The sequence below is a fragment of the Ciconia boyciana genome, chromosome 9 (genome assembly GCF_034638445.1).
Source record: "Ciconia boyciana chromosome 9, ASM3463844v1, whole genome shotgun sequence".
Lineage (NCBI taxonomy): Eukaryota > Metazoa > Chordata > Aves > Ciconiiformes > Ciconiidae > Ciconia > Ciconia boyciana.
Window position 1 is genome coordinate 570,253 of NC_132942.1, and position 27,634 is coordinate 597,886.

The following is a 27,634-nucleotide window of genomic DNA, read 5'->3' on the forward strand; positions in this document are numbered from 1 at the left end:
GCTGGCGGGTCGGGCTCCCATCCCGGACCTGCCTCTGTGCTCCCCTGTCTGCTCCCGCTGCGCCGGCGGGAAGCGGCCGTCGATCGATCAGAGCCTGCAGTGAGGGTAATGACTCCTCGGCAGGGCACACAGGCGATGTGGTTATGAAAATAAATAAATAATCATCGTGCTTATCTTCGCTATTGATTGTTGGCGTGAGCTGATTGCGTTTGACCGCATCCTGGCACTTGAATTGGCGACCACAGGGCTGAAGCAGAGCCAAAAATCAACCCGGGTATTTCTGCAAGTGCTCGACCTGAAGTTACACCATCCAGGCCGTCCGTCACTGCTGGTGCCCAGCGGGGCGTCCCCAAGGATGGGCAGGGATGCAGAGACGCTGCCAGTGTGGCTGGTGCCGGGGATTTCCCGAGGATGTGGGCCAGCCCCCCAGCATACAGGGGCCGTGTTTGGGGGGGGGGGGCAGCCAGCCCATCCCACTGGGCACCCCCCTGCCCCGTCCCTGCTCACCCCGGGAGCGACCCTGCGCTGCTGGGGTGGGTGGAGGCAGCAGCGGTCGCTGGAGTTTGTCAGGGAAGAAGGGAATTTTGATTTTTTTTTCCCCATAGAAAGTCATACTGAAATACCAGAGAAGTGGACAGTATTTATCGCAGTCTGCTGCCTGCCTCAAAAGTTTCAGCCTTCATTTTACTTGCAGTCCATTTATTCCTGGTAGCAGCTTGATGCCGTGTGGCTGGAGGAGTTTGCTACTTGGGTGTCTTCCCTTGTGCTATGAGATAAGGTGCTGCGATTCCCCGCTCACGCAGCCCCGCGGGAACATACGGCTCCTGCTTCATGGCAACGGGAAGAGGTAAAACACGATGTAAGTGCTCAGTATTATGGTTATTAGTATCTGCCTGTGCAACGCCTGCTGTCCCTGAGGACGGAAGATTGAGGAGTCTTCCGCCAGCCCCAGTTTGATCTAATGTTTTGATGATTTTACTTAGACAGATATTTACATAGCTGTAACCATTCTGCTGCAGCTTGGTGTATCTTTGACGTTTAATTGTCCTGGGATGCTCGCACTTTGGAGTAAAGCCGCATCCATCCACAGTTTAATTTTCAACCACAGACAAGCAAAAAAGAGTTTTAAAACCACCTTGCTGCAATCATCTCTTACCCATTCGTCATAATGGTTTAAACGTACTCGATGAGCATTGTTCTCTGAGGAATTTCTAACCCACATAGTGCAAAAGGAATATTTAACTCTGCTCAGACTGTAAAGTAAGGCTTTTGCTGTCATTAAAAGAGCTCTGCTTATTTGGATAGCCCCCAGTCTAACAGCTACAGCCCTTAGGCCTCGTTTAACAGCCTCCGCGAGCTCTCGAGTGCCGCTCAGTGTACAGACGTACCTACGCCATGGGATGTGCGCAGGAAATAATTAACACAAATAATATCCAGGGCTTAAATATTTTTAAATAGAGAATGTGTTTGCTTTGATCCCTCACAGCGCAAGTCAGACTGTGGTGAAACACTGGTGTGCATCCTCCCACCGGTACCGTCCTCCCTGCAGGAGGAGGAGGCTGCGGGCACCTGGGTGCTGTGTGCGGCAAAACGCTGTTTGTGCCTCTGGTGAGCAAAACTGGGGGAACCGGCCAGGAGAGGCAGCTCCTGGCCTCCCTTTGCTATAGAGAGGGTCTGATCTTTACATTGTTTGTTTAAAGAGAAGCAGCAGCAGCAGGCTGTGCTGCCAGCACTGCCTTGGCACGTAACGCCTGAGCTCCAAGCACCACAGGGGTGGCCTTCTGCCTCCCCGATGCGCAGGGTGGAGGCTGCTGCTGAAGGATGTTCTTGTTTCAGGCCACTATGCGTTCTCAAGCCAGGCTGGGATTTCTTGCTCCACCAAGTCCCCTGCTCCTGAGCTACGTCCGCAGCGGGGAGAGCAGCCGGGGCTCTGCTCGGGGGCTCTCAGGAGGGGCTGCTGCTGCCTCCCCTCCTCTGTCGCAGGGAAACCCAGGGGAGCTCAGATACCATTTGGGAACAACTCTCCCTGCCCTGGGCAGCCGATCTCTTCCCCCAGGCACTTTAAAATGTTGGTAAGTAAGGAAGCACCCTGCAAACTGGCTGGTGTGCATCTAACGAGCCCAGGGACCAGTTGCTCTGGGCAGCAGGGCCGTGTCTCACCCGGGTTGTTAAGGGCTCAGGAGAATGCCGTGGTACAGAGGGTGGTTTTCTGTGGTCTCCGCTGGACACCCCCCGGGGCGAGGAATGACCCTCCCAGGCCAAGTGCGACGTGGGTGCGATGAGCGGGTGCGTTGGTGTGCCCGGTTCTTGGAGTTTGTAGCTGTCACAAATCTCTCTCTGATCAAGAGCTACCACTTCAGTCTCTCAGTTCCAGCAAAATCCGTCACAAATCCCGTTTTATATCTCCCATTTTGCCAAAGCACTCGGATTTCTTGGCCCCTGGGCGCGGTTTCCTGGGGAGGCTGTGCTGTGTTCCTGCTGCACCCAGGGCACCCGACGGGCAGCCCCAGAGCGGGGCTGTGTGACGGGAGAGGGAAAGCGATGGGGGATGCTTCAGAGGACGGCTGTGCTGCTGCATTTCTGCCCCAGCAAAGAGATTTGTTGTCTTTTCCTTGCGTACATTCTCCAAAGCATTATCATTTAAATGACAAGGCAATGTGAAACATTTGGCTTTTTTTGGCTATAAAATGCACATGGCAGAACTAATCCATTTCAAATGATTGTCATCAAACCATTGCCACAGAAATTAAAAAGAAAAGGATTTTCCCATATTCATTACTCACATTGCTCTAAAGCAGCTCAACGTGTAATACTTGCATGCTCGGCTGCCCTTTGGTAGCCTGGCCCCTCTGCCCGAGCAGGGCAGCATCGGGCTCACCACCAGACAGTGCCGTCTCTGGGAAGCCGGCGTGCTGGTCTGGGACGTGCTGGGGACCTGTGTGGTGCTGGCTGGAGGCGCTTGATTTTTGTGGCTCTTGAAGCAGCACCCTGTATGAAGAAGGAAGGGCTTGGCTCGGTCTCCCGCTGAGGCACGGCCAGTCTGCAGGGCTCGGGCTCCGGAGTCACCGTGGGGGTAACGGTGGTTCCCCGGGGACGGGCAGCGCCAGCACCTCGCGCCACGGCTGCGGGGCTCAGGAGGGCCCGGCTGGGCGTGGGGACGGGGCGCTGGCGGCACGGCCGCAGCGAGTCTGCAGGGCGCGGGCTCCCCCCGGCCCAGCCAGCGGCAGCACCCAGCCCGCCAGCGTGCGCTGCCTGCGCCCCTGCTTCAGTCTGCAGGTACTTGACAACAAATGAAAGAGTTTTCCTGCTGCTTTTCTCATTTTTTTGTTTTTCGCAGGTCATGAGTTGAATTCTTTCTTTTCTGGTGAAAACTCATTGTTCATCCTTCTAATATTTGTAAACTCACCTTGAAATGCTGATGACCAGAACTGACCTTTCAGATATTTTTTTTTCATCTCTTTTTCCACAGCAATTACACTGCTGGTATCTGTGTCTAGACGTACTGTAAAAACAGTGTGCCGGGCAGGATTATCAAACGGGTTTGGATTGCTTTGAATTTGTGTTTGGTAACGTGGCTGTACTTCTACACACTTATCCCGGGAAAAGTAGGAAAATTGTAAACTGCTAGGTGGGATTTTACTGACACTGGCTCTTTTTCAGCGGGAGAAATAAGTTAGAAAATATCTTTTCAAACAATCACATCTTTAAGGGGAATGCAATTCTAATGAGATTGGCATGAAGGATTCAGGAGTTTTAACTTCAGATAAGAAAAATGTTCTGTTTGTTCTTTGAGGTTACTGCAAACTTATTCAGGATTTAGGTACAGATGGTGAAAGTAATCCTGGAGTGCAATAACTGAACTAGGACAAATTCTCGGTTACCAACAAAAAAAATCCTATCATGCTATAAAAATTATACAGAGAAAGGGAAATCTGGGATGATTTGGGCTGCATGTGGAACGACACTTGCAGTCAATGCTCAGCCTTGCACTAAAAACCCTTTGTGAACTGGCCCCGTTTTTTTTTGGGGGGGTATTTGTGTCGGTGGCCCAAAGAGTTGGCCCACACGGACTAACTTCAGGCTTTGAACTCCGCTCCTTGGTGCCGATGAGCAGAGCCCAGCAGACGCTCCTGCGACTCAGCCCCCGTTGCGGCTGGGGCCCGCTGCCCACAAATGGCTCACGTTGGCTTCTGCCGGGGCATCCAAGTGGGGACAGAAGGACGATAGCCCCGCTTCTGCCCTGCCGCGGGGCTGGGGGCTCCGGGAGGGGGAACGGGGCAGGCAGCGCAGGGACCGGCCGCCTGCTCCTGCGCCCTTGCCCACTCCCACGGCGCAGCAGGGGCTCGGCACGCAGCCAGGTCCGGTGTCACACCTCCTCCCCTCCAGCTCCGACTCCTGCAGCCGCAGGTGTGCGCCGAGCGCCTGCCGGTGCCGGTGCCCTGCGGCGTGCCAGCAGCCGCCTCCGTGGCGGAGCGGTCACTGGGAAGCTGGACACGGCTCGGGCTGGCAGGGCTGCCAGGCAGCACACGCTCCCGCTCCGGCGCCGCAGTGCTGGCTGCAGCGTCCTCCCTGCAGAGCCGGTGTCCGTGGTCCTCCCCCTGCTCCTGGCCCCCAGCCGGGACCCAGACCCTTTTGGGGCAGCCTGCACCTTTTGGACCTGCATACGTGGAGGTGGATCCTCAGTTGGCCGCAAGTCTTGTGCCTGCATTTCATTGTATGAAAAAAGGCTCAGTAACAGGCAACAGAAGAAACGGTGTTAGCGTGCTGCTTAGCAGGGAGGGAAATGTCGAGGGAAAAGAGATGAAACCAGAAGCTCTGTCAGCTGCATGGGCCAGTAATGAGATAGCGGTTTATTCTCCCACAGGAAGGTACCTCCCACGCTTCCTGGGGAAGTCCAATAAGACAAAATCCTGAAGAGCATGAAATTGTCAGTCTGCCATGAAAATAGTGTTTGATGCACGTTTTGTCTGCAAAATATTAATCTGCAGGCAGCGTTGGCCAGTTACAGAATATGCCTTTTGTAGGTAAGAAATAAACATCGGGGAGCACATTCAGAGCGGCTCAGCTGCTGGAGCGGGTGAAGAACCTTGCCGGATTTATCCCCGAGCAGCTAGCTCTGCTCTCGGATTTGCCAGGAACTGGATTACATTTTCCTTCTTGCCAACCCAAGGCTAGGGTTAATCTGGGCTTCAGCTGTGACTAATTCTACTTGGCCGGATCCTGCCAGCTCGCCGAGGCTGCGCGAGGCTGCGGAGCAAACTGCGCCGGGCAGCGCTTGCGCGGCGCAGGGACGGGTGGGCTGGCGGAATGGGGCTACGCCCGGGCGGCCGCGCTGGCCTGGTGCTGCCGCCGCCGCTCGGCTTGCGCCAGAAAGGGCAGAGCTTGTCCGGCTGCAAATGTGAAAGGAGAGAGGAAAGCTCTGCCCTGTCCGCTGGTTTGCAGCGTCGCGGTTAGACGTGAGCGCTGCCGTACACGCCGAGCGGGCCGCAGTGGGAGCTGCTCTGCAGTCGCCATTACAGCCGCTGCGCTGCCGGGCTGGCCTGCTGCCGGTCACGCAGCAGGTAATCGCAGAGCTTCAACTGCTGTTGGTGCTGAGGCTTGGTAACCCCTGACGAGGTGGGCACCGGAGAGACGCCTAAACGGATTATTTATGGATTTTTTTTAATGGCTGCTACCCTGGGTCAGATTTGTATCTCAGCGTAAGTGCCGCGCGGCTCCATTGTGCTAAGAGGATTTCCATGGAGGTAACTGAGAGCAAAGCCCCCTTCTCCATTTTGCAGAAACGGGTGCGTGGTCCCAACGCTGACGAGTCTGCGGTCGCCCGCTCCCCCGTCTGCCCGTGGCCGGGCGCAGGACCCGCGCCGGGCGACGCTGGGGCGCGGCAGCAGCTTTCTGGGGCAGAGGTGGCACCGCTGCTTTGCTGGTCTGCGCTGGGCTTTCCCTTCGTAGCCAGCCCTGTCAAATTCACACCCTTCAGGGATTTTTGGCCTCCAGCGTGTTGCGTGAGAGGGATTCCCAGCAGCGCTTTCGCCTGCGTGTCAGTGGTTGAGTCCCATCTCTCTGCGGGGCTGTGCGGGGGGCTTGTGTCACCGGTCCGAGCCCCAGTGACAGGCAGCTCAAACCCCACACGCGCTGGACTTGTGCTTGTGAGAGGTTATGGGACCGCGTCGTCCTGGAGCCTCGGCCTTCATCTTTTTTCCCTGTATATGGGCTTGTGTTTTGGAAACACTGCATGCCATATAGCACCTCTGGGCAGAGGACGAGGCTTTCCTGAGAAACACCAAGTCTCTGCATCTCTTCAGGCCATGTCCATCACGGTGCCTTGAATGACGAGGAGAAGCTCTGCCACACGGAGCTTTTCCCCCCGGGAGCAGGGAGCATTTGGTGGCAGTCGACATGACAGACAATGAAAGGGGGAAACGTGATGGGAACAGGGGACAAAGTAGTGAAGCGTCAGCAATCACTGACATCGCGCTACCTGCGCCGTGGGCCTTCGCTTGGCGGCTGGAAGTGGCAGGAGGAAACGCAGCACCGGCAGCGGGAAGGGGCCAGGGCATGCCGGCTCCCTCCGCCCCCCAGCCACGGAGAAAATGAGTTTTACAGCTCAAGGGAGGATTAGTGCCTCATTACCTCAGGAAGGGGAAGCCTTCGCCAAACGAGGCGAGAGGAATCGAGTGCCATGTGCACTTTGAATGAGTGGGACCGGCTCTTTTGCAGGGGGTGCCTGCTAAAGGCAGAAAGAAAAATTAAGACATATTTTGTTTTAAATGAAAAACGACCGGCATTCCCCCCCTTCCTGAAAACAGAAAGTAATTTAATTTATTAGTGGTTTATTTTATTTGACAGCCTTTCTATGTACTTGATGCGGTTTGTTACACTGAATTACCCTTTAATAATGGGTATATATAATACCAGAGCCTGCCCTGCAGGTTGGCTCTGTAATTGAAGAAGGGATGCGCTGAGCAGGTCTCTGTGCTGTTGGGGATTGCCATGGCAATGCTGATGGGAGCAGGGTGGTTTAGGCAGACACTGGTTTGGACTCTGCGTGCTTCAAAAAAAAAAAAAAGACCAAGTTTCAGTTGCTGTCACGTTGCCCCATTTGTTGGGCGCTTTCTCTTTGGTGTCACTGACCGCTGCCGCCCTGAGCCGCTCCCTGCCTGCCCAGCTGGGCTCTGCCTGCCCACCTGCGGCACCGGCGCGGTCTGCAGGGTCCTCCCTCAGACCACCCTTTCTTTTCCTTTATTGCACGTTAAGCAGAAACGTAACATGGGTGCCCGTCAGCCGCTGGAACGGGCCCCGGGGCGCGGGGAGTTGCGTTGCTGGAGACCAGGCAGCGTGCTAGGAAAGACGCAGCCAAGAGCAGTCCCATGGTGGCGAGTGGGGAGGGGGAGGCCGAAGGCTCTTCTCTGCCCGAGATCCGCGTGTCGGCGAGGGCGCGCATCAGTGCCAGCACCGGGGTCGAGCCGTCGGCACAGACTCGCGTCAGCCTCCCCCGCGGTGGAGGTGTTTCCAGACGGCTTCAGGGCAGGCTTAAGCAGAGAAGAGATTAAACCCAGGCTGGGGCCCAGCCCGCACTGGGCAGCTGCTCCCCTTGGCCGTCCTGAGATGGGGCTTTGCCTTCCGCTGCAAGATTTCTGCCGCCGTGGGATGAGAGCCCCAAGCCGGTGTGTGCTCCCAGTGCATTCCTGGCTGCTCCTGCCTCAAAAGTCAGTGCTTTCAGGTTTAAGCACTTAACTGTTGATGCCCTTAAGCAAAAGCTCGCAGCAGGTGGTGAGAAGGGGCATGGACACTTGCTGTTTTCCATATTCCAGTGCAGATTCTTGCCACGGTAGTGGGTAAAAAATCCTGCCTTAACAAAATACTCACGGATGACCAGGTTTGTTCCTCTCGTGGGGTTTTACCTAGTGACGGACCAAGTTCCAGACATTAAAAACTCTCCAGAATTTGGCTCTGAAGTAACATGTGGAGACTTTTCTTGGCTGGAGAGTTTATCTTAGCTCTGTGGTTGTGAGTAGCTGCCATATAAGAATCGGGTAGGGAAATCTGCTGGGGCACTGGAAGTTGCAGATGGCCACGCTGCTCTGGCTCAGACCCGGCTTGCCCTGGTTGCTTCGCGCTGCAGTGCGCACTGCTGGGCTCCTGCCGGGGACAGGGACTGGCCCGGGGTTTGATCGCGAGGTGCGGTCGGGCTACACAGCATCGTCTCGCTGAGTGAAATCCTCTGCCGAAGCCTTTCCTGTGCTTATTTTTGTGCCTGGTGAGGCCTGGTGTAACCGTTGAACCCTTTCCCTTTGCACAACCGTCGTGTTTCCCATGGTCTGAATGACAGGCGGTTCCTGTAATCCCTGAGCAAAGCGCGAGCCTCCGTCCCCAGATGGCTGAGCAGAGTCCTTCAGCGGCAAACGATGCATCATTGACTGTGTCAGGCTGAATTAGCAGGCAGGCTCGTCACATTAAGCTCAGGCTCTGAGCTGGCAGTCCCTGTGCTCTAGTGTCGCTCAAGCTGGCTGTCACACTCCTGTCCCCACCTCTGCAGCCATGGGAAATCTCTTTGGGCAGCACACAGATAATACACACAGTAATGAAGTAGCTTGAGGGAATAGCTCACTGGCAAACGGGAGCACAGACGGACACCTTTCTAGTGTATTAAGTTGCCTCAAGAGCGTTATGGCTGAAGTTATTACTTACATTGCTCCTTGCGTACACTGTTCCTACTGCATCTCTTCATCCCCTGATGCTTACATGAGTTGTGCTTATTAATCTAAAGGCAAACGTGTGTAGCTCTGTTTCTAGTCCCCCATCTGTCCCTGCCCTGTGCGTTCCCTTTCCCCGTCTCTTCTCATCTCTTACCTCCGTCACTTCACTGTGAAGCAAATGCAGAAAAGTTAAAAGAAAAATCTGTGCTGACCTGGCGCTCTCAAGAAATATATTTCTGTTAGAAGTGCTCCAGGAATGTCAGATTCCAGTTAACAGTGACAAAACAAGGCAGGCAAAACAAGGTTTCTGGTTTGTTTGGTTTTTTTTCCCAAAGAAAAACATTGCTGCAGCAGAGATCCGAGCCTGGTTTACTGGGCTCTCACTGCCTCGCTGCAGTCTAACCGTACTGGTGCCTCTTTCAAAAGTGAAAGGCTTTCCTGTCTGCATGTCCTTCTGTTCATACGCCTAGAAAGGCGTTAGGTTTCCTTGGTGAGAGTGTGGAGGGTGGGATGGAGCGCTGCCAGCCGGAGCTGCGCAGGCCCCGCCGTGGCCGTGGGGGTGTCCCCCCTCGGGCCGGGTGCTGGCGTGGGTCGGGTGGGACAGCTGGACCCCGTCCCTGGGTGCTGACGCTCTGCTTCCCATCCTGCAGGTGCCCGTGCTCCGGCCCATGGACCTGATGGTGGAGGCCACCCCCCGGCGGGTGTTTGCCAACGCACATACCTACCACATCAACTCCATCTCCGTCAACAGCGACTACGAGACCTACATGTCAGCGGATGACCTGAGGATAAACCTGTGGAACTTTGAAATCACAAATCAAAGTTTTAGTATCCTTTGGTGCGTGCTGCCCCGCGGCCCCTGGGATGGTCCCAGCCCGGCCAAGAGCAGGAATAAGGGAGGTACCTCAGCTGGCAAGTGGGGCGTAAAAGCCCTGGGAGCCTAGACACGGGCAAATGTCAGTGGGAGAAGGAGAAAGCTGGATGGGGAGACAGGTCTCTGGTGAAGGTGAGTGGCGGAGGGGGGACCTGCGAGGTCCGGCTCCGTGGGAGGCAGCAGAGCCGTGCCTGTGTCTGCTGCGGTGGTGACCGAGCAGGTAGCGCAGCGTCTCGCCTGGCCCTGTCCCCACACCCCGATCACGGTTCGTCAGTACAGGAGCTTCACCTCTGGCAAGGGCTCACAGGGGCTCAGGAGTACAAAACAGTGCTGTCCGCCCTGCATCCAGCTGCAGAACACCTGAGATCCCGTCCCCAGGTGTCATTACCAAGGCGCTTCCCTCTCGTCTCTGCCCATGCTGCCGGGCCGAGCTGGGGCGCCGGTGGGACGCCGGGCTGTCTCTGGTGGGCACGTTCGGCCGTCACGCTGAGCTGCTCCCTCTGTGGTGCAGGGCTCAGCTGGCATCGTCATGACTGCTGCCTCCCGGTGCGGGTGACACATTTTTGAATTTTGCCTGCAGGGTCTGCGTGGGGCGGGCGGGAGGGAGGGGGTTCCGCGGGTGATGGAGAAGACAGACGCCTTGGGGAAGATGGAGAGAGGAAATATTAATGGTGCAGTCTCCATTGTACCCTGCAGCGGGGTGACAGGCTGCCAGTCACAGTCATACAAATGAGGTCGTGCCAGTCACCCTTGTAACAGCCGCATCAGAAATAATAACAACGGGGCACTAATCATTGGTGATATTTATATAGTGTTTCCTACTGAGAAACCCCCAGGGCATGTGCCAAATTTAGGCAGCTGGAGAGGATTTCAGCAGTCACAGGCGTGTGGCTGGCAGGAGCTCGAAGTGGGTATGGTTGAGCAGGGCTGCAATGTGCATTGCGTTTTGGGGAAGAAGATGAGGAGTACTAAATTTGGGTAAAACCTCAGGGAGTTTAGATGGCCCGAGGGAGTTTGGCCAAGGTACAAGTGCAGCACCCAAAACGCTTGCTAAGAGTTGATGGAGAAATGTCACCACCAGCGAGATGTCCACTCAGATGTCCCATGCCACCGTCTTGCCGGTGTGTCGGTGTCACCTCTCTGCCCGGTGCCTTGGAGCCCCTTCCTGGGGTGTCCCCGGTTTGGCTGCATTTGGCCGAGCTGCAGGACCAGCTCTCCGCAGGGTACCCGATGGGGCGTTGGGTGATGCTGGCATGGCGGGGAGAAGAGCTGTGGCAGCACCGCCTGCCTGCCTGGGGAGGTGAGGAGCACATCGCCGGTTTTCACTTTTGTGGATAAAAACCAAATCTGGTCCCTGCCTGACTGAGAGTTGAAAAGAGGCAGTGCTGTGGACTGGAGTTTCTTAGTTTTGTGCGTGTCGCCCAGCCGCTGCACAGGTTGATGGGGTTTGAAACCTCTGCTGAGCAAAGCATCGGGGCTGTCATGAGAGGTTATTGCGGGTCAGAAGTGCAGGATCGCTACAGAACCACGGGGAGTGCAGCGGCATCGTGACACAGTGCGGTCCTGTACCGCTTCTCATTGCAGACTGTCAGCATGCCTTACAAACACCAGTACATCCAGACTTGCGGCAGTTTGGGAGGCAGCGATCGCTGTCCTGCAGGGCCATGTGCTGGGCTCAGGTCTGGCTTGAGCTGGGATCCAGGTTCTGCTGCGGACCGGCAGCATGGCCAGGCTGTGAAGCCACTCAGTGGCTGTGAACTGCAGCGGCTGCTTCTGCGGGAATGCTTGCTGTTGTAAAACGCCCCACATGGGTGAGAAATTAATATCTTCTTCTTTTTTTTTTTTTTAAACTTCTGTCTTACCAGGAACAGCAGGATCTTAATTTGCTTTCCAGGGGGTGAGGAAAGGTGCTGTTTCTTTTTCCCCCTCTGCACAGTGGGTGAATCGTCCCATGCTGGGTGTCTGGATTGCACTGTAAGATCTGAAGCCGCTTCCACCAGCGACCGCTGGCTTGGAGTCAGGCTGGGACAGACGCGTGTCAGCCGTCCCCTGCGGCACCGAGATGCTCTGTGGGGCTGTGCAGGTCCTTGCTGGCACCATCCACGGGGCCTGGGGACAGGGTCTGCAGCTCAGTTTTCAACCCAGCATTTCACTGAGCCCAAGCATGTGAAATGTTTTGGAAATTACACGTCCCTGGGCAGCCACCCCTGGGCTGTGGTGGTTTTCTCTTGGTCGTCGTGCTCTGGGTTTTGTTTCCTCCCTGTTGTTTTCGGTGCGGTTACTCACCATGCCCCGGCCCTGCAATAAAAAGACATTTACTCTGGCCCGGGGCGAACGGGCAGAGTCAGGTCTCATGCCACGCAGAGGGGCTCCAGGCCGTGGTACTGGAGCGGCGGTCCCCGGCTGAACAGAAAACATGGTGGACGTTGGCTTTCCCCTGCGCTGGCGCTGGCTGGTCCCGGCTCGGTGCTGCGGTTCTGCCCCAGGACGGTGCTGCTCTCCCGGGAACACCTGGTTTGCACGGGGCGAGGGGAAGCCCAGGTGCCCAGAGACATCGGCAGGAGGGGCGGTGGGAGGAGACCCCATGGGAGGAGCGGGGTCTGGGCCAGGCTACGTGCGGCTCCTTGACTCGCCCTGCCAGACATCGTGGACATCAAGCCAGCCAACATGGAGGAGCTGACAGAGGTGATCACGGCCGCCGAGTTCCACCCGCACCACTGCAACACCTTCGTCTACAGCAGCAGCAAAGGCACCATCCGGCTGTGTGACATGCGCACCTCCGCCCTCTGCGACCGCCACGCCAAGTGTGAGTACGGCCCCCGCCAGTGGGACGGCCGGGACGGCGTCCCCTTTGGGTTAAAAGAGCCCAAAAAAAGGAGTGCGGAGACAGACCTGGGCTGAGGTCTGCCCTGCCACCTCGCCCCATCCTCCCTCCAGGTGTGCCGGGCTCTGGTCTGGTCCTGCCTGCTCCTGGGCGTTCCCACGGCCACTTGCCCTCAGTCCTGCCCGTCCCGAAAGGAGCAGCTTCCCCTGGGTCCCGGCCCCACACCCTTTGGGGGAGCACGTTAAAAACCCCACGGTGGTGTTTCGGCAGCAGCGGGTCCGAGGGGTCACTGGGATGCCGGTGCACAGCAACTATGGAGCTGTCAATGCCAGAAGACAGGGAGTGCTGTGTTCCTTCAGGCTGTTTGTCCAAATAGCCCCATGTCCTGTTGTCAACTGTGGTTGATGCCACAGGGGTCAGGATGTGCAGAAAACCCCCTCAAAATTCGGAGTAAGCTGGACTAGGGAGCTTGTCCTTGGTCCTCCCTGGGCCGATGCGACGAGTGAGCTGCTGCCGAGGCAGCCAGCCGAGCCTGGTTCCTGCTCAGCCTGTATGTGTCAGGGGGTCGCTGCTGGAAATATTCTCCGTATCAGCACCTGCTCAGTAAAACACCGGCATGAACACCTACAGCATTTGTGGGTGGGCTGGTAAATACCTGTCGCTGTTCTTTGTGCCCTGGCAGTTCTGGAAGGCGGCTCTGTGCTGAGCGCAGTGTTGTAAATAAGACACAAAGATGGGACAGACCAAAAGGAGTTTGGTATCTGCCTTAAAGACAGCGAAATACGGCAGAAGCAAGGACCGCTGTGCTGTGTGACTGGACAGCTAAACTCCTGTGTCTCCTGCTCATGTTTGAGTTTTCTTCAGAAAATGGCCAATATCTTCTGGGAAATTAAGGAGATTTTCAGTATTCAAAGTGTGATCATGTTACGAGAACAAGATGCACAGACCGGGTGCAACTTACTGGAGCCCCATGCTAACAATCTACATCCAGAGAGCACCTAGGTGTGTTTCAGATTTAGGTTTTCTGGAGGCGATAGGGAATTACACGCCAGCTGTTGCTTCTGGGCTTTTGAGCTGAGGTCGCAGTCTGATACCTGTTTTTAAACTGGAGAAAAGTAGATGGAGGGGAAAGCTTACATCGCTGGCTGGACATTCAGAAATGTCGAATGGCAGTTTTCCCAAATCCTGAGCAAAACACACCTTTCTATTCTTGCATTTCCCGACCGTGTCTCGCAGTCCTACAGTGACGGCTCCCAGCTGAGAATCAGAATACAATTAAGGAGCAAACAAAATTCATTTTCTTGACACTTCAGCGGCAGAAGCCCCCCCCGGCATTTCCCTTTGTTTGGGTACTGCTGCGTCCCTCCAGCCCTCAGCGAGCACACCGGCCAGCGGTGAATCCCGGCTCGGTTTGACCTCTCCTGTGACATCTCCTTATTGATTTCCCTCCATCCCTCAGAAGCATCAGCCTCAGTCAATTGCAGTTCAGCAGATGTGTGAGTCGAAATTGAGACAGTTCATCAAAGTTCAAAATGAAAAGCAACATTGGCTTTTGGAGGCGAATCCTCCAACGGAGACATTTAATAACTGTCAATATTTAATAAAAATGCAGAAGATAGCACTGCACATCCCAGTCATGTTTATTTAGATAGATGCAGTGTGCTGCTCAGGGCCAGCTTTTACTTATGTGCTTCTCTTATTAAATTTTGTTTGCCCATTTTATTTGAGGCTCCTGCGATCTGTGACATTGTGCCTGTTACCTCCAGCCATGTAGGTGGCCTAGGAGAGAACAGCAGCTTCCATATGGAAATGCCCGCTCCGCAGGGATGCGAAGAGCCGTGTGCTGCAACACTAGGAGGGGCAGTGGCCCTGCGAGGGGATGCCTACCCAGGCACACCACGCACAAGGAAATCGCGTGCGTTGTCCGAAGCACCGCAGGAAGCCAAAGGGGAGATCGGGATTCCTGGAGCAGCTGGTAACACCGGCAAAAGTAATCCTGTTTGAAAAGCATATGGGAAAGTGAGCGAAAACCCTGTTGGGGGTTACTACAGTTATTTCCCCACAGCAAAAGGCATTGGGCTTTCCACTTCTTTTTTAAGGAGCCACCTGTGATTGTACCTACCAGACTCCTGAAACGAAAGGCTCAGCGTACAGCCCGCTTCCCAAAGGGGACCTTTGCCTTCTTGTCTTCTCACTGCTGGCTGCGTTACAGCAACGCTACCAAATATTTATTCTTTGCTGAAAACAGTTTCAGCTTTGGTTAGAAATAAGTGTATGAAGCTGCTGTGATAAGGTAACCGAGAGCTCACAGATTTTACCCTCCAATATTGCAGATGTATTTCTAAAACAAGCCCTCCCCTCCTCTACTTGGGCAGGCACTGCTGCCTTTTGGGGCAGCCCAGGGAGGAGGACCCAGCCAGGCTCTGCGTCGCTGCCGCTTTCCAAGCACCCGGTGGAAAGGCCGCCAGTCTCGCTGAGGAGCAGGAGCACCCCGTGGGCTGTGCAGCTCTTCCTGGCCATCTCGGGTTTTCGTTTGGTCTGCGTCCCCACGGAGAGGGTGCTGATGGAGGCCGCTCGGGATGGAGGGCTGGCAGAGGGAGCCGGTGCGGGGAGGGCAGCTCCTGCTCAGTGTCAGAGGAAAATAGGTTTGTTGTGTAATGGAGAAATAGCGCTCAGAAATCCTTTCTGTGAGCTCAGCAGCCTGGATCTGCTTCTGCAGCAGGAGCAAAGCCACACAAAAGCCTTCAGCCAGGAAGCAAAAATAGCTCCCCGAGCCCCGTGCCCTGCCCAGCCGTGTGCTTGGTTCTCAGACCCGACTAGGTGGCACTGCCTGTGTGCTGTGACCCCGGCCCCGGCAGAGCCCCCGCTGCTCCCAGCACCAGGACTGGGAAGGGTCCGGGCATCCTGCAGAGGAACGGGCGGCCGTGGCCCTGCTGCCCGGCGGCCGTGGGGATGGTGCTGGCAGGGTCTGGGGACGGCAGCGTCCAGCCACCCCGCAGACAAGCAGCTTCCCCCCATCCTGCCTCGGGGCTGCCAGGGCCCGTGTTGGTGCTCGGAGCACGCTGCCAAAAGCGCTTTGTTAGTCTGCACCTCATCCGTCAGGAAGAGGAACATGTTTTGTTGCCTTGCTACAGACAGGAAGAATGAGGCAGAAAAGCAAATCGCTCAAGTTCACGGGGGATATTGGCACCAGACTAGTAATTTCTGCTCCTTAGCCCATGGTTGCAAGGCTCCTGCACCTCTGGGCTGAGCGCGGTTTGCAGAGTTGATTTTTCCAATATAAAGCAAAGCTCAGTTCTCTGCTTGTGCTAGCTTAGCTTCTCCTCAGTGATGATCGTGATTAGTTTTGTGCTTAGGTGAGCTATCGCTGGAGTTTTGACTTTTTATTTGAAGCGAAAGAAGCAGCAGTGGGTTACTGTATTTGCCCATGCAAGCGCTGCTCCACTGCTTCCAGGTTTCCACGGGGGCCCTGTTTATTACCAGATTAACTGGAGCCTCCGCTGAAATCCAGAGGGGTCGGATGCCTCGCCCAGGGCTTACGCACTAAGGGGCTCCATCGCTTTTAGTGCACAGGCCAGACAGGCCGCCTTGCACACGTGAGCGGCGTGCAGCCCCCGGGCCAGCGTCCCCCTCGCTCCCTGACCCGCAGGCGCTGTCCGAGGGTGGGCGCCGTGCGGGGCGTGCGAGGGCACGCGAGGGAGCGCGAGGGAGCCCGCAGCGCAGGCGGCAGCGCGCCGGAGGCAGCGCACGCGAGCCGGAGCCCAGCAGAGATGGCGACGTGGCTTTGCCTGTGCCGGTGCGCTGGCAGAGGAGGTTTGCCTTGCACAGGTTAATGCAGGCTGAAACACACCTGCCAGCTGAAGCCACAGCATGCTTACTGGTGGCCAGTCCCAGTAACAGCCCGAAAGCTCAGCAGGGAATGACTACCGTGTAGGACTTGCCTGCTCTAGCAGAGCTCAGATTGATTGATCCAAGGTCCTTTTATCTGACAAGTTGCTTCATGCAGCTGGCCATCTAGTGGAACCTGAAACTCAGGCTGCACAAAAGAGGGGGAGAGGAGGAGGAGGAGGAGGAGAGATGGTGGTCTTGGTAGTGTTAGGTTTACGGTTGGGCTCGATGATCTTAAAGGTCTTTTCCAACCTATACGATTCTGTGATGCTGTGTGAGAGAGAGGGGAGCTGGGCTCTGCTAGCTGGGTCTTTCCAAAGAGAGGGAGTGCAGGGGTAAAATAGCCACATCGGGACTAAATTAACTTCTCCGGCCTACACGTGTGGGTCTGGGGAGACGCTCCCAGTGCTGCTCTTGTCTGCAGTGTGCTGCGGCTGAGCAGAGGGCTTTTCCCGCAGCAGCTGCCTGCCCTGACTTGAGACACCCTGGTCCTGCCCTCTCCCGGTGATGGTCTGGCCTTGCTGGTAGGTGACCCTGCTGCTTGGCTAGCGGGTGTCCTCTGAATGCCTCACCCCTGGAAATCACCTTTTCCAGCTCAGAGGAGAGGCTCTGAGCCACGTATCCCGGGCTGCCGCACGCCATTGGCACAGGCAGGGGCAAAACGAAACAGTGCCAACTCCGCAAAGCCAAACTAGGCTCCAGCAAAACACATTCACTCCCGTGTTCCTGCTAACAGTGTGTTCTCTTTACCTATTTTTTCAGCTAAGACTTTTATAGAGGAAAAAGGTTATGTAAGTAGAGAGCAGAGATCTGATTCCCCGTCAGAAGACTCACTTCTTTGTGTAGACAAAGCCAGTCCTGCGCAGCACTGGGAATCTGCGGGGTGAGCTGAGCCGAGCTGAGCTCTCGTCCCAGGTTTTGGCTGGAGCAGAGCTGAGCTGGTGGTGTTGCCCCCAGAAACGAATCATCTCCTTCCTCCGACCCCTCGCGGGAGCTAATGATGTCCTGCTGCATGGAATAATAGGCCTGGCAAGACCTCGAGCTAAGAATTAACTAGTTGGTTGTGCAGAATCTCCAGGGGGGTGAAGAACAAGCCTCTTGTGCCACCCTGAGCTCATTTAGCAAAGCAGGAAACCTCTTTGCTTTGCAACGCTCTCCTGTCTTCATCTGGAATCAAAACTTCCACCTGGTGAATCATTTGCTTCTAACAGGGCGGGTGTTGGGGCTGAGCTGAGAGGTGACACTGACCCGGAGAGGGACCCAAGTGACAGCCCCGGCCCCAGCCTGGGCTTGGTGATGGTGCAGTGCAGCTTTGCTGTGCTTTCGGTTTTCCAGCCTGCATTGCTAATTGTCATGATTAGAGTTTAAATGAGGAGTGAGAAAGAAAAGACAGTACTTGAATTGGTGTTAAATTTATTGATAAGTGGTTAAATTTATTGGTCAGTGGAAAAACCCATGTGCTTTGAAGCTGCCCCGACAGAGGGTCCCCCTGGCCGAGGGGTGCTCCGGCGCAGGGCGAGTGCGGAGGCAGGAGCTTGGGGAGGGCGTCTCCAGAAGTGTCGTTTGAACGATTGCTCTCTGCCTTGGTAGGTCTGGTTTTCACTTCCCAGTATCAGAGCCCTAATGTGGCAGGCAGGGAGACTGGCACAGGGAAAATGCAGTTGGCCCATGCCAGAGTTCACCTCTTAGCTGCTCTGAATTTTAAAAAGCCGACAGCTCCTCTGCACTGGACTGCATAGGGGACTGGAGCCAGCACTGGCCTCTGCTGTGCACGGCTGGATCCTGCACTAGACTCGGTGCGTGGCCGGATCCTGTCTTCTCACCCTGTGCACAAGTTCCTCGGCACAGAGGAGGTGCTGCACAGGACCCCTTGGTCCTCACGCTGGGCTGGGCCTGATGCTTTCACCCTGCCCAGCCCCTTTCTGGGCATCGCTGCAGCCCGCACTCCTCTTCGGTGCCAGCTCCCCCACAGCACGAGGGGACGGAAGAGCCCTGCTCCGCTGCTGCTCAGGCAGGACCTGGAGGACGGGGAGTCACCGGAGGAGGGAGCAGAGCAGGCGTGACGCCATGCCGGTGGGAATGCTCCCTGCAGCCGTGCCGGGGGATGCGGTACCTGGCGTCAGAGAGCTGTTCCCAGCCCTCTTCGTACCGCAGATGTCTCACCCTTGCTGACTTGTCTCAGTGCCGCCTCAGCTCTTGGGTTCATTCTCTGAGGCCTTTCCTGTTCAATAGTTGACCTGCAATTTAACATTTTATACTTCTACAGTATCAGCAACAATTTCCTCTTGCCCCTGTTCTATAAACTGACATAAAAACCTCCAGCCTTGACATAAGCTCACATACACACAGCCGTGATGGAAACGGTGCAGCCATTAAAACAAGCCTCACGAAGCCAGCCGGCCTGGTGTGAGCAAACCTGTGACGATTGCAGCGAAGACGCGTCATGGCATTCAGATGCTCTCCACAGACTGCCTCAGATCTTTATTTTCTTTTGTTGCTGTTGCTTTTCTTATTTGAAAAACCTGACGTGTCATCAGATTTCGTGCTGGTGATTAAAGCACCCAGAGCTGGGTCCTGCTGTGGGCAATGCCATTTCTGATTTATAGAGAGATCATTTATACTGGCACTTCAGGCATTTTTTTCTGCCGTACTCAGGAGTTCAGGCGTTGGTACCACAGGGCTCAGCGAGGGGATGATAAACCCGAGCAAACGCTGGTGCTCAGTGCAGCGTTGTGCAGGGCACGCTGCCTCCGGGGTGCAGAGCAGCCAGGCTGGCTGCTGGCCCGTCCCCTGCTCTGGCCACTGGTGGGCCGGAGCCAACAGCCACCGCAGCGGAGGGCTTGTAGCGGAGCCTCACTGCTGGGGACGAGGGTCGGACAAACGCGGCTGGCAACTGGGTTTTTCTCCAGTGGAGAAGTGAAGCGTTGTGAGTTTCTCCATGTTACCCAGCAGTAGCCTTTAATGCTGCGCTGGAGAGCTGTCGGTAGAGGTGGAAAGAGGATGTCCCCACATCAGCAGCATCTCTCTTGTCGTCGAGGCGAGCAGCTCCGGTGCTGGCAGGATCCGCAGTGGAGCGCTCCAGCACGGTGCACAGGGGGGTTTCCCGAACTGGGGAAATCTGAGGGGGAGCCGAGAGAGCTGCCAGGAGCCCACAGCTCGTGCGACAGCGGCTGACGAGACCTGGGCAGGGCCAGGAGCAACGGCGGCCGAGCCCCCCTCGCGTACAGGAGGAGCCCCAGGGGAGCGCTGCGAGCAGGGCGCTGCCAACAGGGCAGGCACGCAGGGCGTGGAGCGTCAGCAAGGGCCTGGTGCGGCAGTTCGCGCGGAAGGGCGTGCGGGAAGGGTGCTGAAGCTCTGCCGGCTCGACCAGGGAGCGATGGTACCCACCATGGCCTCTGCAAGCTCTGCCCCCACCACGACTGACCCAGTTCCCAGACAGAGCACGGTGGGAACACGCTGCGGCCCAGGTGTCGGGGTGCAGGCTGTGCCCTGCTCGGATGCCAGGACGGGACGGCAGCAGTGAGCACCCGTGGGAGGTGAGCCCAGGTCGGGGAACTCCTCCGCTTAGTGACCAAGCTCTGGGAGGAGGCGAGTAGGCTGAGGAGTATCGGAGTGCGAGAGAGAGATGGACTACTGGAGTCGTGCCTTGCCTTCCCCGAGACAGGCCCAACAGGCAGTCAGGACGCATGATACGGAGCGTTCCCTATCCTCGCTCCGCCTGCCTGAACGCAGTGACTGAAGGGATGGAGAATGGCGACGAGTTCCTGCCCGGCGCAGCAGATGCGTCTCCTCTGACTACCCCACCGTGCCCGGTGCCCTTGCATAACAGGTACGAGGCTCTGCAAGTGGGACCCAACAATGACGAGGACAATGGTTCATCTAGCTTGGAGGTGTCGCTGAGGTTAAGTCGGCCTACGCCCTGCGCCAAAACTGCTTCTGTGAAGAAAAAAAAGATGGGTCATTGTCACAGGAGACTCCTTCTGAAGGGAACTGAAGGCCCAGTATGCAGACCAGACCTGCTTCTTAGGGAAGTCAGCTGCCTGCCTGGGGCCCAGGTAAAAGATGTGAAGGGAAAGCTTCCTACCCTGGTACGGCCCTCGGATTACTATCCATTATTGACTTCTCAGGTCAGCGATGAAGCTGCAATAAGACGTCCGAGGGCAATCAAGAGAGACTTTGGGGCCTTGGGATGACTGGCTAAGGGATCAGGAGCACAAGCAGTGTTCTCCTCTGTCCTTCCAGTTGCAGGAAATGATGAGGGAAGAAACAGGCAGAGCCAGGTCAATACCTGGCTCCGAGCCTGGCATCACCGGCAGAATTTTGGGTTTTTTGATCATGGGTCGGTCTACACGACACCAGGCCTGCTGGCGGTACACCTGTCTCGGGGGGGAGGGTTCTTTGCACAGGAGTTAGCAGGGCTCATTGAAAGAGCTTTAAACTAGATTTGAAGGGGGAAAGGGATAAAACCAGGCTCGCTAGAGATAAGCCTGAGGATGTCATGCCAGTGTTTGAGGGACAGTGTGCTAGCGAGGCCCTTCAGTCTGCCGTCTCAGTGTGCCCCATAGACACACAGAGGTCTGTGGGGCCAGATGGGATCCACCCAAGGGTACCAAGGGAGCTGGCAGAAGTGTTCACCAAGCGACTTTCAACCCTTTACCAGCAGTCCTGGCTAACTGGGGAGGTCCCAGTCGACTGGAGGTTGGCAAATGTGACGCCCATCTACAAGAAGGGCCGGAAGGAGGACCCGGGGAACTACAGGCCTGTCAGCCTGACCTCGGTGCCGGGGAAGGTTACGGAGCAGATCATCCTGAGTGCCATCATACGGCACGTACAGGACAACCGAGTGATTGGGCCCAGCCAGCATGGGTCTAGGAAAGGCAGGTCCTGCTTGACCTACCTGATCTCCTTCTACAACAAGGTGACCCGCCTAGTGGATGAGGGAAAGGCTGTGGATGTTGTCTATCTTGACTTCAGTAAAGCCTTCGACACGGTTTCCCACAGCATTCTCCTGGAGAAACTGGCGGCTCATGGCTTGGACGGGTGTCCTCTTCGCTGGGTAAAGAACTGGCTGGATGGCCGGGCCCAAAGAGTGGTGGTGAATGGAGTTAAATCCAGTTGGCAGCCGGTCACAAGCGGTGTTCCCCAGGGCTCTGTGCTGGGGCCAGTGCTGTTTAATATCTTTACCAATGGTCTGGACGAAGGGATCGAGTGCACCCTCAGTCAGTTTGCAGATGACACCGGGTTGTGCGGGAGTGTTGATCTGCTTGAAGGGAGGAAGGCTCTGCAGAGGGACCTGGACAGGCTGGGGCCTGTCGAAGGGCTGGGGCCAACTGTATGGGGTTCAACAAGGCGCAGTGCAAGGTCCTGCACTTGGGCCACAGCAACCCCATGCAACGCTGCAGGCGTGGGGAAGAGTGGCTGGAAAGCTGCCTGGCAGAGAAGGACCTGGGGGTGTTGGTCGACAGCCGGCTGAATATGAGCCAGCAGTGTGCCCAGGTGGCCAAGAAAGCCAGTGGCATCCTGGCTTGTATCAGGAATAGCGTGGCCAGCAGGAGTAGGGCAGCGATCGTCCCCTGTACTCGGCACTGGTGAGGCCGCACCTCGAATGCTGTGTTCAGTGTTGGGCCCCTCACTCCAAGAGAGACATGGAGGGGCTGGAGCGTGTCCAGAGAAGGGCAACGGAGCTGGGGAAGGGTCTGGAGCACAAGGCTGATGGGGAGCGGCTGAGGGACCTGGGGTTGTTCAGCCTGGAGAAAAGGAGGCTGAGGGGAGACCTCATCGCTCCCTACAACTGCCTGACAGGAGGGTGTAGGGAGGTGGGGTCGGTCTCTTCTCCCAGGTCACAAGCGATAGGACGAGAGGAAATGGCCTCAAGTTGCGCCAGGGGAGGTTTAGACTGGATATTAGGAAATTTTACTTCACCAAAAGGGTGGTCAAGCATTGGAACAGGCTGCCCAGGGAAGTGGTGGAGTCCCCATCCCTGGAGGTATTTAAAAGCCGTTTGGATGAGGTGCTTAGGGACATGGTGTAGTGGTGGTCCTGGTAGTGTTAGGTTAACGGTTGGACTTGATGATCTTAAGGGTCTTTTCCAGCCTAAACAATTCTATGATTCTGTGATCTCTGTGGTGGTCATACTTGCCCAGCTGATGTTACTTTAAAATCAAATTTGTAAATACATTTAATTTGGAACTTCATCGGTCTCCTTCAAACTGTTCAAACTGTGATTTATTCAAAGACTGATTAGATTAAATTTGTAGGTTGCAGTGGCTATAAAATATTTACGTTGACTTTCAGTTACGCTGCACATTGATTCCTAGAGAGCAGAAGTGACATGCAAAGCTCTAAATCTTCTGGGCTTCTGTGGTGCTGTTGATAGATCGGTCTCCGATGATCCTCCTTGCTTATTGCACGCATTAAAAACAAAGGAGCTTCAATTGTACCCAGTGAGGTCCTTCGGATACGGGCGTTTGTCCGGTCTAGGCCAAACCCAGAAGTGGGGCGCGCTCTCCCAGCCCGCCGTGGTGACGTCCCACGGGGGTGCAGGTGCCTCTGCTCGGCGGAGCGGGGTGGGCGGCTCCGGGACCAGAGGGCGTTTGGGCATTGGCAGTGGCTGCCCAGGACGCCGGCTCAGTGCCGCCTGTAGGTCTCCACAGCCAAACCGGGGCCTCCTTTGCCGTGCGCATGTGGCGCCGGGGATGCCCGCTCCCCTCCCAGGAGCATCCTGCGGTGCCGGGGCAGGGCGGCAGGTCCCTGGCCTGGGGACAAGGAGCTCCTGCTGCCTTGGTGGATGACGGGGCTTGTCCTTTCCTCTTCTGCAGTTTTTGAAGAGCCCGAGGACCCAAGTAACCGGTCGTTTTTTTCCGAGATCATCTCCTCAATCTCCGATGTCAAATTCAGCCACAGTGGGAGGTATATCATGACCCGGGACTATCTCACCGTCAAGGTGTGGGACCTGAACATGGAAAACCGGCCCATCGAGACCTACCAGGTGAGTGTGCCTCGGCCGGGCCCCTGCAGCGGTCGGGCACCCGCAGTGCTCCTGCCTGAGCCGCGCTCCCGGGCCAGCGGCAGGGGGTCTGGTACAAACCTGACGGATGGGAGCATTGTGCCATTAAATCATGGAAAGCAAATGAGGAACTGTTAAATGTGGGCTCGAGTGGCCTGGTGAATTGTAACCCACATCCCCAGGTTGGTGTGGGTGAGGAGGGAAAGCTCAGGTGCTGGCAGCCAGGAAGGCTGCATGGGAGGCAAGGGTCGGGGCGGAGCAGCGGGCCTTGCCACCCTCTGCCAGGGGACGTGCCCCGGCGCTGCCCGGTGCTGCCCGAGCCATACGTGAAGCGGTGCTGGTGCTGCTTCTTACAGTGCAAAGGTGGCTGTGGTCAAGGGCTTGCGATAACGGGCTGTGCCCAATGCTGCCTGGCTTGGCTGCGGAGAGCGCGGGGCTGGGCCGGGTCCTTCAGCTCCCGGCGAGCACCGGGCTGGCGTTTGCCAGCCGCTGGGCTGTGCCGGTCGGTGCGGGGGCCTCACGCCCCGTCCCTCCCTGCTGGCAGGTTCACGACTACCTGCGGAGCAAGCTCTGCTCACTCTACGAGAACGACTGCATCTTCGACAAGTTCGAATGCGTCTGGAACGGGTCCGACAGGTGAGCGGCTCAGCGACGCGGCTCCGCCCCGGCACCCAGCCCTGCGGGTGCCGAGTTCGGCCCAGAGGGTGCACGCTTTGGGACGGCCCGGTGGCTCCCGTGTCCCCGGGCGGTCCCTTCCCCGGCCTTTGGCTGGGTGCGGGGTCTGGAGAGTTTTCCTGTGGGTACAGCAGGGATCACCTAAACCCACAGCCCTGTAACCAAGCGCTGCTGAGGTGTCTGACGGGGTCCCTGCTCTCTCCTGGGTGGGTTTGGTCCCTGTCTCCATTTCACCCAGACCCGGAGGAGGCTGGTGATGCGTTTGGCTCCAGATTGCCAAAATCTGGGAATGACGACTATCCACGCATAAATCACACTGAACCAGGTGGCAGAAAACATGCAAGACCAGTTGACCTGGCAGGATTGCCACATTTTTTTTCTCTGAACCATCGGAGCGAGTTAACAAGGCACAACTGGGCCTGAAGCTCAAATTCCAGATCTCATCCAAATCTCGTTATGCCTCTGGCTGTTCAGTCTGCCTCTAGTCACGGGGCAGTTTGCCTCTAAAAAGGTGTGAAAATCATGCAGTTCAGGTCAGCTAAATCTTTGCCATAAAGACTGATCTCCAAACGTGTTGTTATCCTGAAAGGAATTGCTTCCCCCGTGCACATTCCCTGGGTTAAGGAGGAGAAGGACACGGGGACGTGGCTTGACCGGCCGAGCCTGAGCCTTTTGGTGCCGGACGGGCACGAGCTGCCTGGTGTCGTGGTTGCGTCCCCACGTCCTGTGGGGTCTGTGCCGGGCAGGTCTGGGGTATCGCAGCCGGGCGGGCGGCAGGGCTGGGCAGGGGGTGGCGCGGGCCGGGGCCGCGCGTGGTGACCCGTCCTTCCTCCCTCCTCGCAGCGTCATCATGACCGGCTCCTACAACAACTTCTTCCGCATGTTCGACCGCAACACCAAGCGCGACGTGACGCTGGAGGCCTCGCGGGAGAACAGCAAACCCCGCGCCATCCTCAAGCCCCGCAAGGTCTGCGTGGGCGGCAAGCGGAGGAAAGACGAAATTAGCGTGGACAGTCTGGACTTTAGCAAAAAGATCCTGCATACAGCTTGGCACCCCTCCGAGAATATCATTGCCGTGGCAGCAACAAATAACCTGTATATATTCCAGGACAAGGTTAACTAGGAGGACAAGTTGTTCTTAGGAATCTCATGTACTGAATACTAGTAAACACAAGATTTCAAATGTTTCTTTTCTTTCTTTCTTTTTTTTTTCCTTTTCCTTCCTATTCCTTTGTTCAGTTACTGCTCTGCAGATAGCGGTTGTGCAGAGGGAGCGCTCCTGCACCCCCCGGCGCCCGGGGCAGCGGGGGCTCACCCAGCAGACACCAGATTTCTCTTTATTTACACATTGAGAGCTCAGACGTGACGTGGGGCGGTTGGGGCGGCGTTAGGCTTTCGCTGTCCCGGTGTCCCCAGGCGGCACTGGGATGGCTGTAGCTGTCTGCCGATGTGGGAGCGTGGTGGTGCGGTGGGGTGGGCTGGCAGCCCTCGGCCGGAGGAGAAGGGGAGGGGGCGTGCGGGGCGTGCGGGGGCACAGGCTGTGCGCAGTCCCGCTCTGATGGTTTTAAACTTGATCCTAGAAACATTCCAGCGGTTACGTTGCAAGATCAGAACATCGTCCCCTTTGCCATTTTTCACATTTGTCTTTTTGTTATTATTATTTTGTGTTTTTACCAACAGAGACAACAAAACCAAACGTAAAATGGAAAAGTTCAGATTTGCAATGGACGAGCTTAAAGGGGGGGATCTGCTGCGCACCGAGACGTGTCTGCGCTAGCCAGGCTGCTACCTTCCCCCACCCCACCGAAACTCTCCTGAGGATTTGGCTTTGTAGATCCTGTGGTGCCTTTTTTGGTATATGAAATACCTTTATAAATGATGCTTCCAAACTGCATTGATGCAAACCAAATTGAACCTGGGCTTTTCTTCTGCATTTCTTGTCTTTTGCTTTGGTCATTTTTACTTGGTCTGTTGTAAGCTCTCGCATGTTGTGACTCTCTCTCTCTCTCTCTTTTTCTTTTTTAATTTATTTATTTATTTGATTTTTTTAAAGATAAAGCATAAGTTGCTAATTTATGACCTTCTAAAAAAGAATCCAACCATATATTGCTGGTAGCACCTGACTGCTTCAAAGAGAGGCTGTCTGTGGTCCTACATTATAATAATAATAAAACCAATAACTCTTCCTCTTTGCATGGCAAGGCTGCCCCTTTCTACTCTAAAGATGTTCAGGTCCCTCTTTTACTTGAGCAACTGTTCAATAAAAAAAAAAAAGAAATACTGAATTTTCAGTCAATCTGAAAACTGCTCCTGCAACAAAAAGCAAATGAATAAATAAAGTCAACTAAAAAATTCAACGCTGTCACTTTAGAAGTGGCTCCGTGAGGGTGACCCTGCTGCGCAGCCGTTCTGCGGGGGCAGCGGGCGTCCCGCCAGCGCCTGCATCCTTGCAGGGAGTTCACAGGACGCTCCAAGGGCGAAGTGCCCTCCTGGGACAGCCTCTGCGAGGCACCACGAGGACTCCCAGCGTGTCCCGCGATGGCCTCCCAGCTCTCGCACCCGACGCGGGGGACAAAGTGCCGCTTACTCAAGGAGCGCAGGGACCGCGCGGAAAACCAGGAGCTGTGCGGCGGCAGGGACCCCCGGCTGTGCCCCGGCCCAGGGGAAGCCGCTGCCCTGGCCCCTGGGACGGAGCCTCGGGGTGCTGACCTGCTGGGACGCCCCGTCCCCCCCTCGCACGCCTGCGCAGGGCCGCAGCGGGGAGAGCTTGCCGCCTTCAGAGGAGTGAGCACAAGGGAAAAAAAACAGTGCACTGGCTTATAAATTTATTACAAGTGATGGCTTTCAGGAGTAACTTTTTTTTAAAAAATGAAATGGTAAAAAAAATAGCAAGAGTAAATGAACCATTTTTTAAAAAAAGAAAAAAAAAAAGTTCTTTTTTGGTTCCTGTAAAGAAAGCCTGCGCTCTGGTATCAGAAGTAAAGTTGTCCCAAACGTGTCTCTGTGTGGAGTCGCTGCTTGTTGTGCCTCTCGCGTGCTGCGTGACGGCAGCATCGTGCACCCAGACGGCGTCTGAAGAAGGTCCCTGGTCAGAGGCTGGCCGCCAGGTCTGTGCCGATGGGGACGGCTGGGGCCCAGAGACCCCAGGGATTCTGCATCCCTGCCGAGGGTACGGGACATCGGGGCAGGAGATGATTTGGGAATGCAGCCTCCCCCTCCAGCGGGGCGCACCATGGTGAGGGTCGATCCTTGGGTGCAGGGGGCCGTGGTGAGGCCGAGCAAACATCCCGCCGGTCCTGCCTCCGCCAGTGGCAGCGCATGGGAGGTGAGCGGAAACCCAGGGATGCGCAGGTGTCCCCGCAGCTTTGTCACCCATGGCCCTGTCCCGCTCGGGACACATTTGTGGCTGGGTGGAGAGGGTTAGTGCTGCTGCTGGCGCAGTGGGGCATGGCGTGGGCCGTAGTGCCAGGGAGCTGGCAGCCAGAGTGACCATCACCAGCATCAGCCAGGAAGAACATCTGCTTTTGGAAACCCCACTGCCCAACAGCATCCCGCACCACACTTGCCTGGAAATCACGTCTACGAGACTCACGGTGATGATCCATAAGGAGGGATGTTTGGCATTGTACCCATCTGTTGCACGTGGTTTCTGTTCTCCCCGCTGCAGCCAC

General features: G+C 56.2%; 1 protein-coding gene across 3 annotated transcripts in view; it reads left to right on the forward strand.

Moving 5' to 3' along the window:
• PPP2R2B (protein phosphatase 2 regulatory subunit Bbeta) overlaps nucleotides 1-26,952 on the forward strand; it is a 114,782-nt gene extending 87,830 nt beyond the window's left edge. The window contains exons 5-10 of one of the 3 annotated variants that reach the window (XM_072873488.1): nucleotides 9,347-9,524; nucleotides 12,212-12,376; nucleotides 23,101-23,270; nucleotides 23,833-23,924; nucleotides 24,807-25,114; nucleotides 25,644-26,952. In XM_072873488.1, coding sequence (XP_072729589.1) covers nucleotides 9,347-9,524; nucleotides 12,212-12,376; nucleotides 23,101-23,270; nucleotides 23,833-23,924; nucleotides 24,807-25,086 — 885 coding nt within the window. In that variant the 3' untranslated portion in view covers nucleotides 25,087-25,114; nucleotides 25,644-26,952. Of the gene's footprint in view, nucleotides 1-9,346; nucleotides 9,525-12,211; nucleotides 12,377-23,100; nucleotides 23,271-23,832; nucleotides 23,925-24,806; nucleotides 25,447-25,643 lie in introns of those variants that run through there. The other 2 variants (XM_072873487.1, XM_072873490.1) reach the window with 2 other exon arrangements.
• The last annotated feature ends 682 nt before the right edge of the window (nucleotides 26,953-27,634 follow it).